Source organism: Mizuhopecten yessoensis, unplaced genomic scaffold (genome assembly GCF_002113885.1).
Source record: "Mizuhopecten yessoensis strain PY_sf001 unplaced genomic scaffold, ASM211388v2 scaffold5263, whole genome shotgun sequence".
Lineage (NCBI taxonomy): Eukaryota > Metazoa > Mollusca > Bivalvia > Pectinida > Pectinidae > Mizuhopecten > Mizuhopecten yessoensis.
In genome coordinates, this window is record NW_018405961.1 from 51,762 (window position 1) to 63,606 (window position 11,845).

Genomic DNA, 11,845 nt, shown 5'->3' on the forward strand with positions numbered 1-11,845 from the left:
ATATTAAACAATAATGTAATTGCTAGTTCGTCATAACATGATAACTTTATAAGTGTCGTGGGATAACTTCCCCGAGTAACAATTTTTCGATTAACGTCCCTGGGGTTATTTCCTCGGGTAACATTTTCAGACAACGTACCAGCGGATGACTTCCCCGAGTAATATTTTTCGATTAACGACCCTGAGGTTATTTCCTCGGGTAACATTTTCAGACAACGTCCCAGCGGATGACTTCCCCGAGTAACATTTTTCGATTAACGTCCCTGGGGTTATTTCCTCGGGTAACATTTTTAGACAACGTCCCAGGGATAACTTCCCCCAGAAACATTTTTCGATTAACGTCCCTGGGGTTATTTCCTCGGGTAACATTTTCGGACAACGTCCCTGGGATAACTTCCCCGAGTAGCATTTTTCGGATAATGTCCTTGTGAGATTGTGATTGTGTCTCTTGGATAACGCCCCTCTGAAAATTGGTTAAGGCGTCTGACCATCTACGATAACTAGATCTCCTCCATTAGGTCGCGGGTTCGAGCCCTACGCGGGGAAGTTGCCAGGTACAGACACCGTCTTTCCTCAACCACGCCCTTAAAGGACCAAGACTGCCGATAAGACGTAAACCACAAACAAACCAAACCAATGGATTTACGGGCGAACTGAAACCCACACATTCTGTGTTCAAAGTTTTCACTTTCGTTATATTGACTGCAATACCCAAGTTCCATAAAGACGTTGTCAACAACGGTTTCGATTGGGAAGTCTTGTATAGATCTGCAATCAACCCATGAATTCCGATTTAGACTAATTGAAACCCGCCGGAGGCATGGCTTTATAAAACCACTTGCGACGAAACTATAAAGGACCGCTACATATAACAGGAACATACGGCCTACCACTTTAAATATAAAATAAATTGCCAGCGTGTTACACTTTTTAACCCCATCTAAACTTTCTGTGGTCACAACAAGAACAACATACCTGTCTGGCAGTAGCCGTTACTGAATCAAACAATCAAACACAATGACCGGAAGTTAGTGCTAGTTTTATTTTGGTCAAACCATTATTTCACTGCCGTTCGTATTTACCCTCGTGTCAATGTCCGACAAAGTTGTCGGAGGTAATGGCCGATAATCGAACTCTCGCTCTGATTGGCTGAATTTGTATAGCAACCAGTGTGAATTAAATAAATTTCATTAGTTACGCTACTACTGTAGCGATTCAGTTATGCTTTTTCTTTTCCTTTGTTTCTTTTTTTTAAACAAAACAAACAACGGTGTTTTGTGGATGCTGAAGATTGTGGTTCTTGATTGAAAAGGGGAAGAACTCTTTCCATAATAGAACTAGAATATGCTAAATAACCCCGTTATAACCGTACAAAAACGTCTGTTCTATTATAATCCTTCTATCTATTAATTGTTGCGAACATGATTTGATTTATGCACCATAGACTTTTGAATATACAAACGTGTTGAGATATTTCAAATGTTTGCACAAATGGTTCTGAAAACAACCACCAACACTATATATATCACCAAAACATACGATCTAGGGGAGCAGTATAATGTGACCGGATGGAGTGTCCTGATGGGTGGCTTCGGCAGTATGTTTCAGTGAGGTAGCACTATAAAGTCGGCATCAGTACAGCGCTATCACAAGGAGACAAACACGAAAATACCGCACCTCCCAAAACACACACGCATACACAACACCATGCATCTTGCACACGGGGACGGCCGTCCTTAAATGACAATAGCTGTTGATAGGACGTTAAGCGATACTAAACCAAACCAAACCAAACCAAATCTAGGGGAGCACAATACTGTTACCGAAGACCACAGACTTTTTAATATACAAACTATTGAACTTTTACAAACATTTGTCACAAATGGTTCGGAAAACAATCACCAACTTAATATGTATCTATAAGTTAGCGGGCGGTGTTTTGTTACCAAAGTGTAAGACAGGCTCCGTTGGCCTGGAGGTGTTTAGTACAATGTGCTCACCGGTCCGCCTGCTTTGGTGTGGCGGTATTTAGTATACGCTACCTCGGTGTAGAGGCTTTTGTTCTCGTCTCGCCTATTGTCCATGAAATTATGGTACACCTTAGTATAAAATCAATGGATTGATTTATTATAATTCAAAGTGTATGTTATAAAGTACCGCGATCAGTTTGATAATACACACTTATTATTTGAATATAATAATGCGAGGCACATATAGGAAGTTCCCATTCAATAGCATGTCTGTTTTTATAAACGATCATTATAGTTTATGTGTATTCCATTATAATGATTTTGTATGGGTTTTTATAAAACATTCATGAACATATAGTTCGCTTTTATTTCGTTGTGCGTTCTTTGTTGTTGATTGGGATTCGAGGTCTTTGTGGTGGAATGTGTTTTGGTTCTTTGAGAATTAGTGTGTGTTAGTTGTCACTAGACCAATAAAACCAGTATAGCTATATAGAACGAGGCTATGGAGCAATCGTCCCATACCGGGCCCCGTATTCTATAAATTTGCACTATAATCTCGTGGCGGGTTGTTAACAGGAGTCTTAGACTTGTCATCGTCTCCCCGACACCTCGTACAGAAACCTCAAGCCGGCAGATGGCGCCCGAGTGATCCTGTCTCAGTCTCGACGATTCCTGGATATAGATCTTCATCAACAAGGCGTCAGAACCTGTTCATATCGACCCTTGTGTTTACGGACACTTGTTATACAAGAGTGTTTGGTGTGTAGACTTCGGATCTTCATAAAATGTCAATCGACGCGACAAGGATTTCATACGAAAAATTGAACAGGTGAGCGCTAGAATGAATAGTTTTGTTGTCAAATATGACATAACGGACACTAAAAAATGTTTTCACAGACTTATCTATAAATTAAAAATTGGAGTTATGTTGACGAAACGTGTCCATCCCATAGGATTACTGTCACCCTACGAGTCTGATCTCAATACACATTTATTTCATATAGGACGCGTGAAGGCTTTTCAGCAAACATTGATATTGGTTTGAATATTATTAAATTATAGTTGTGATGTAATCCGTGATCCGATATGACACGGGTTCATAAGTAGACAGATATAAACCAGACGTCTCCCTCTATCCGCGGGCTTTACATACGTATAAGCACGGCGTATCTCTAATACAATTCTCCGTACAGCAGTATTAATAGGGATTTAACTAAAGTATTGATAAAGCTGTCAGTAAGTATAGTATGACCTGTCTCAACCACATCTGTCTGAGACTAAATTATTAGATGGCATTTCGACAGAATAGTACAGCTCATGTCCTATTGTTGACTGAAGTGTCCTGAGATATAACGTTTTATATTTATTTCCTGTTGCTAGAACAACATCAGGAAATGTCTGTATGATAGGAACTCTGCAATAACGCGCGGTCATCGAATTAAAACAGTCTCGTCACAGATATCATGATCAGTATCCGATCTCTAACGTTACAACTATGACGCGGCAGTGTTTATGACGTCATACATAATGTATATAGATCACAGTGAGTGACCCTTGGCGTCAACGTTTTGCGATCGATTGCCCTGTATACGTAATGAACGAAGCTGAAGGGAAGTATTTTTCGTCTTGTTTCTTTTTTTCTTTTTCAGTCTTGACGCATCCTTAGCGGGTTCCATTGATTCTTCATTGGTCCACGCGTCCCATTGACATACATCGTGACAGGGTCCCGTCAGTTTGATACAATGCTTTTACATGCAGTTTTTTCTCAGTTCAGTTTATACTTTAAAACGGCCGACCTCTGTTACATCACGTCCTATGATGATGTGATTGACACCTGTAATCTAAATGAAAAAAAGTAGCGGTTTTGACTTTGGCTGTTGTAGAATGCTTAAAAGACTAGTACACAGAGATTTATAAAATAATAACAAGAAAAAACAACCCCTTTAATCCTTCCCCTTTGAAAAAATAAAAATGGGAAAATCAAAAATTGAACAATAAACTACTAACTGTTACCATCGGACCCTTAGCACCGTCCACCATTATAATATCCAAAAAGTAGAAGGTGCTACTCGGAGTGGACTCTACAGCTATGTGTAGTGTCCATTGATTTATAACTTAGGGTTGCTGTAGTCATGCCGTGAAGCAATGACTTGGCTTTATATTTTAGATCGTGACAACAGAAATGTATGGTTTTCTTGACGTCCAAGATTTTTTTCTGTAGACTACTTTAGCCGCTCATACACACTTCACGTCTGGTACTGTGTCGTTTTGGCAGTCATTCACAGTTGGAAACGTAGTCATTTTCGCATGACGTCCGTGATTTCCGTCTCCGATAACAGTTTGTAGGTATAATGAATTACACGCCGTACGTGAGAAAGAAAAGGGAGGCAACAATACTAAACTATACCAGTGTTCACTCACCCGTGAAGGGGTTAACATGTAAACACGTGGCCGGGTCTTATCAGATGTCGGTGTGACCATGACAGATCAATGGTGTGCTATTTCACGATTCAAACATCTAATTGATTTGGTTAAAATATGTGCCATGTCGTTAATCATTCACGTAAAAAATCGAACGAATAAATTGACCGATAAAAAGATTAATTTCAGAGGAATCCAATCTTTATTAACGACCATTGTGCAAGGGAAGTTAATTTCCCTAAAGCGCTTTCAATTTGCAAGGATTTCAATTTAAATCTAATTAAAAGAACTGAGATAAAAGATTTAAACATCAAAATGTTTAATTTAACCTCGATAAGGGAATTATACAATGAAATAGTTGTTAATCGTTTGCACGTGTCATTTACTGTCAAAGTGTGTGGTTTTAAATACCCAGAGTACAGAAGTGTATTTTGAAGAGTAGCACTCCAAGTGACGGATTTATTTAAACATATACATTATGTACCACACAGCCAGATGAGAGTCACTGATCGGTCAGTGTTAAATAACGATCGCCTGATAAACAGCCAGAAGTGTCACCCAACACCGCCACAAATGGCTGACTCGTCATTCTAAATACCCACAGATGCCGGAAATTCGACACCGCCCCCAAACAATCAGCGCAAAGTATTATCACACACACAGGCTGGTACAGATAGGGGGAGAGAACTGGGAACTTCACACTGGGACTAAAACAGTGTATAATACGACAAAGAACGTGACGTCTCTGTGTTCTGTCTGTGTCTTGGTTTCGATTGTGACGACATCAATCGTATGACGTCATAGATGTTGTGTGTGTGAAGGCTCACACCACGATTTGTTGTTTCCACGGGTGGTTGTCACGCAATGTCTACAGCAGACCTCAGGAACAACAGTAAACTTCATTTGTAAGTACAACGGAAGCGAACGCACCGCTGTTAGCTGGTTGTTCTCCTATTCTGCTATTGACGATGTATCATATCTATTGTCAATGTATCATATCTATTGTCAATGTATCGGTTTTATTGGTGATGTGTCGGCTGTTACGTCTTGTATTCTTCCATTGGTGATGTGTCGGCTGTTACGTCTTGTATTCTTCCATAGGTGATGTGTCGGCTGTTACGTCTTGTATACTTCCATTGGTGAATGTCGCTGTTTGATCTCTTACTTTCGTTTGGCGTGTCCGACAGACACTGGTATTTTGGCGCACGCCGATACACGGGATAGGGTATTGCAGCAAGGCTTTGGCGAGCTGCTAGTAGTCTAGGAGGCAGACATTTTTGACCTCGAGCGTTCAATGAAGAACTAGGGACGAATTTACTCTTCTGTTAATGTTGTTGCGGGACTCTGTCAATGTATTAAATTATATATGTTAAACCAAAGTCTATGGTTCTAAACCATTGCTGATACCTTATTTACAATTCAGTTTATTCCAAAAGCAGTACATACTTTTGTATTACCAGAGAAGTGACTGATGCTGTGTGACTGGTGCTTTCTAGTACCGATTAGTTACTGATGCTGTGTGAATGGTGTTTTCTAGTACCGATTAGTTACTGATGCTGTGTGATTGGTGTTTTCTAGTACCGATTAGTTACTGATACTGTGTGACTGGTGTTTTCTAGTACTGATTAGTGACTGATGCTGTGTGATTGGTGTTTTCTAGTACCGATTAGTTACTGATGCTGTGTGAATGGTGTTTTCTAGTACCGATTAGTTACTGATGCTGAGTAACTGGTGTTTTCTAGTACCGATTAGTTACTGATACTGTGTGACTGGGGTTTTCTAGTACCGATTAGTGACTGATGCTGTGTGACTGGGGTTTTCTAGTACCGATTAGTGACTGATGCTGTGTGACTGGTTTTTTCTAGTACCGATTAGTGACTGATGCTGTGTGACTGGTGCTTTCTAGTACCGATTAGTGACTGATGCTGTGTGACTGGTGCTTTCTAGTACCGATTAGTGACTGATGCTGTGTGACTGGTTTTTTCTAGTACCGATTAGTGACTGATGCTGTGTGACTGGTTTTTTCTAGTACCGATTAGTGACTGATGCTGTGTCACTGGTGTTTTCTAGTACCGATTAGTTACTGATGATGTGTGACTGGTGTTTTCTAGTACCGATTAGTGACTGATACTGTGTGACTGGTGTTTTCTAGTACCGATTAGTGACTGATGATGTGTGACTGGTGTTTTCTAGTACCGATTAGTGACTGATGCTGTGTGATTGGTGTTTTCTAGTACCGATTAGTTACTGATGCTGTGTGACTGGTGTTTTCTAGTACCGATTAGTTACTGATGCTGTGTGACTGGTGTTTTCTAGTACCGATTAGTGACTGATGCTGTGTGACTGGTGTTTTCTAGTACCGATTAGTTACTGATGCTGTGTGACTGGTGTTTTCTAGTACCGATTAGTGACTGATGCTGTGTGACTGGTGTTTTCTAGTACCGATTAGTTACTGATGCTGTGTGACTGGTGTTTTCTAGTACCGATTAGTTACTGATGCTGTGTGACTGGTGTTTTCTAGTACCGATTAGTTACTGATGCTGTGTGACTGGTGTTTTCTAGTACCGATTAGTGACTGATGCTGTGTGACTGGTGTTTTCTAGTACCGATTAGTGACTGATGCTGTGTGACTGGTGTTTTCTAGTACCGATTAGTGACTGATGCTGTGTGACTGGTGTTTTCTAGTACCGATTAGTGACTGATGCTGTGTGACTGGTGTTTTCTAGTACCGATTAGTGACTGATGCTGTGTGACTGGTGTTTTCTAGTACCGATTAGTGACTGATGCTGTGTGACTGGTGTTTTCTAGTACCGATTAGTGACTGATGCTGTGTGACTGGTGTTTTCTAGTACCGATTAGTGACTGATGCTGTGTGACTGGTGTTTTCTAGTACCGATTAGTGACTGATGCTGTGTGACTGGTGTTTTCTAGTACCGATTAGTGACTGATGCTGTGTGACTGGTGTTTTCTAGTACCGATTAGTGACTGATGCTGTGTGACTGGTGTTTTCTAGTACCGATTAGTGACTGATACTGTGTGACTGGTGTTTTCTAGTACCGATTAGTGACTGATGCTGTGTGACTGGTGTTTTCTAGTACTGATTAGTGACTGATGCTGTGTGACTGGTGTTTTGTGACTGTTTCCAGAGCAGTGACTGAAGTTTTATGTTAACACTTTAAGTATTCATTCTTTACATTGGGTTTATATACTGTCTTTTTCTTTCCAGGATGACGTTTTGGTCAAGACATGACCCGATTAAACAACAGAAAGGTCACACTGACCACTGGTCAAAAGCCAGACAGAAGGTAAGTCATCACTGTAATTATATTAAGAATGTTTTAAATAAAAGTGCCTATTTTTGTGTTCTACACACATTGTCGCGATGTTTTGTGTCTGTAAAAGCGGTACTGACAAATATAATAACAGAAGGAATCCTATACGGCTATACACACACGGCAGTGTAGAACCGATCCGTTCTACCACTGTAGGTCGGGCATTTCTCTATTGTCGAGTTACAATGCTGCCAATTTATAATTCCATATTGAGTTGTCACCGATAAGATTTTAATCATCTCAGATGGCTGTCACTGTGACGGGGGAATAAGGCAATCGATGATTTTAAACCTGTTTTATTACATAGAGGGACAATCACACAGACGGACGATCACACAGACGGACACTCGCACAGACGGTCACTCACACAGACGGACAATCACATAGACAGACAGTCATATAGACAGACAATCACACAGACGGACACTCACACAGACGGACACTCACATAGCCGGACAATCACATAGACGGACACTGACGCAAACGGACACTGACACAGACGTACGATCACACAGACGGACACTCACACAGACGGACGATCACACAGACGGACAATCACATAGACAGACAATCATATAGACAGACAATCACACAGAAGGACACTCGCACAGACGGTCACTCACACAGACGGACAATCACATAGACAGACAAATATATAGACAGACAATCACACAGACGGTCACTCACACAGACGGACACTGACACAGACGGACGATCACACAGACGGACACTCACACAGACGACGATCACACAGACGGACAATCACATAGAGACAATCACAAAGACGGACACTCACACAGACGGACACTCACACAGACGGACACTCACACAGACGGATGATCACACAGACGGACACTCACACAGACGGACGATCACATAGACGGACAATCACATAGAGAGACAATCACATAGACGGACACTGACACAGACGGATACTGACACAGACGACGATCACGTTGACAGACAATCACATAGAGAGACACTACTGTAGTCGGTTGTATAATTTTACTGTTGCTGGGTAGTATGTTGTCTGTGATCGCCGGGTAAACCAGTCTGACATAGTTCGGTTGTACAATTTTACTGTTGCCGGGAAGTCTGTTGTCTGTGATCGCCGGGTAAACTAGGCTGCCATAGTTCGGTATAATTTTACTGTTGCCGGGAAGTCTGTTGTCTGTGATCGCCGGGTAAACCAGTCTGACATTGTTCGGTTGTATTATCTTTCTGTTGCGGGGTAGTTTGTTGTCTGTGATCGCCGGGTAAACTAGTCTGAAATAGTTCGGTTTAATTTTACTGTTGCCGGGAAGTCTGTGGTCTGTGATCGCCGGGTAAACTAGTCTGAGATAGTTCGGTATAATTTTACTGTTGCCGGGAAGCCTGTTGTCTGTGATCGCCGGGTAAACTAGTCTGAAATAGTTCGGTTTAATTTTACTGTTGCCGGGAAGTCTGTGGTCTGTGATCGCCGGGTAAACTAGTCTGACATAGTTCGGTATAATTTTACGGTTGCCGGGAAGTCTGTTGTCTGTGATCGCCGGGTAAACTAGTCTGGCATAGTTCGGTTGTATAATCTTTCTGTTGCAGGGTAGTCTGTTGTCTGTGATGGCCGGGTAAACTAGTCTGACATAGTTCGGTTGTATAATTTTACTGTCGCCGGGAAGTCTGTTGTCTGTGATCACCGGGTAAACTAGCCTGACAAAGTTCGGTTGTATAATTTTACTGTTGCCGGGAAGTCTGTTGTCTGTGATCACCGGGTAAACTAGCCTGACATAGTTCGGTTGTATAATTTTACTGTTGCCGGGTAGTCTGCGGTCTGTGATCGCCGGGTAAACTAGTCTGACAGAGCTATGGCGATCATTGTTACTCCATATACAATTAAGACAGTAACTGTTTCAGAAACGATTGTCCTCGAAACTGATCGAGTGGTAAACTTATTACGTAAATCATATCTTTTTGGGTTTAGGGTTCATGGTTATGATTTGATGTTTTTGGTATGTTAAAGGTCAGTAGTAAGTATGGTTTAAGGAGATCTATATGGGTTATATATGTTAGAAGCTTTAAGGTCCATGGAAAGGTTTACGGCCTGAAATTTCATGGTTTCAGTGACATGGTAAAGATTTGGTGGTATAAGGTACTCTATGGTAAGATTTGTTTAGAGTTTTTATTGGTTTAAGTTTGTTAAAGTCCATACAGATACTTGATGTTCTAGTTGGATCATGGTTATGATTCGATGTTGATTTGGTTTAAGATCATGGTTAATTATGGTTCGATGTTTAGTTGGTTTTGAGTTCCGTGGTTTAATTTATTATTTGGTTTAAAATCAATGGTTACATTAATAACGTAATAACCCTAAGCATACAGACAATGTATCATTCTGACCACTGGTCAACAGCTACGTGTTAAACCCATGATGTACGTATAGGCCATATCAGTCTTAGGTTTTACAAAGCTCCAAACTGTCATGAAGCTTCGTCAGGGAGACCTTGATTGAACAACTTCGGGTGAAATCCCGTCTGAAGTGGAATATAATGCCGCACCAAGGCCATCCCGTACCCTTGGTCTGTTCCTGGAATGTATTGATTCTAGTACACTTTAAAATCATCAAATAAACGAGGAACTATTGATTGAAACCTTCCTGAACGCACAGCCACATTTATTTAGAGGATTTTAAAAATAGTGTCAAAATAGGTATTTTCATTTTTGTATTTCTAATGAAACAATTTCATTGGGACTGTGTTCGTACCTGTGAGTCTGACATTTATACTACCCAAGACATTAATTATTCTAAAACACCAGACGGATGTTTCACAAAATATCATTTCACTTTGGAAAATACTTAGTATTTCTATTATTGAGTTGAATTCGTTAAAATGTATATTTTATTTGTATTACTGTGACTAGAACGTTGATATTGTTTATGTTTTAGACGGGCGCCTACACAGTGTCGTACGGTGCAAAGGGTCTCCAAATCCGCTCGGACACAGATCTAGGTGAGTAAAACAACACTTTGTAAACCTCAACCTGATACAGATATAAGTGACTACCAGACGGCCGGTTAGTTGTCACACCGAGTCAACAGATATCAGTGACTACCAGACGTCCGGTTAGTTGTCACCCTGAGTTAACAGATATCAGTGACTACCAGACGGCCGGTTAGTTGTCACCATGAGTTAACAGATATAAGTGACTACCAGACGACCGGTTAGTTGTCACATTGAGTTAACAGATATCAGTGACTGACATACGACCAGTTAGTTGTTCCACTGAGTAAACAGATATCAGTGACTACCAGACGGCCGGTTAGTTGTCACCATGAGTTAACAGATATAAGTGACTACCAGACGACCGGTTAGTTGTCACATTGAGTTAACAGATATCAGTGACTGACATACGACCAGTTAGTTGTTCCACTGAGTAAACAGATATCAGTGACTACCAGACGGCCGGTTAGTTGTCACCATGAGTTAACAGATATAAGTGACTACCAGACGACCGGTTAGTTGTCACATTGAGTTAACAGATATCAGTGACTGACATACGACCAGTTAGTTGTTCCACTGAGTAAACAGATATCAGTGACTACCAGACGGCCGGTTAGTTGTCACCCTGAGTTTACAGTTATCAATGACTACCAGACGTCCGATTAGTTGTCACCCTGAGTTTACAGATATCAGTGACTAACATACGTCCGGTTAGTTGTCATCCTGAGTTAACAGATATCAGTGACTACCAGACGACCGGTTAGTGGTTACACTGAGTTTACAGATATCAGTGACGACCAGACGGCCTGGTCGTTGTTTCACTGAGTTGGCCGGTGAGTTGTCACCCTGGGTCTACAGATATTAGTGACTACCAGACGGCCGGTTAGTTGTCACCCCGAGTTAACAGATATCAGTGACTACCAGACAACCGGTTAGTTATCACCCTCAGTTTACAGATATCAGTGACTGACATACGTCCGGTTAGTTGTCATCCTGAGTTAACAGATATCAGTGACTACCAGACAACCGGTTAGTTATCACCCTGAGTTTACAGATATCAGTGACTGACATACGTCCGGTTAGTTGTCACCCTTAGTTAACAGATATCAGTGACTACCAGACGGCCGGTTAGTTGTCACCCTGAGTT

General features: G+C 41.2%; 1 protein-coding gene across 5 annotated transcripts in view; it reads left to right on the plus strand.

Moving 5' to 3' along the window:
• Positions 1–11,845, plus strand: part of LOC110450518 — a 28,317-nt gene that overhangs the window by 8,267 nt on the left and 8,205 nt on the right. For 3 of the 5 annotated variants that reach the window (XM_021498073.1, XM_021498077.1, XM_021498076.1), the window contains 2 exons: positions 7,618–7,696; positions 10,644–10,707. In XM_021498073.1, the coding sequence (XP_021353748.1) occupies positions 7,618–7,696; positions 10,644–10,707 (143 nt within the window). Of the gene's footprint in view, positions 1–2,406; positions 2,800–4,933; positions 5,297–7,617; positions 7,697–10,643; positions 10,708–11,845 lie in introns of those variants that run through there. The other 2 variants (XM_021498074.1, XM_021498075.1) reach the window with 2 other exon arrangements.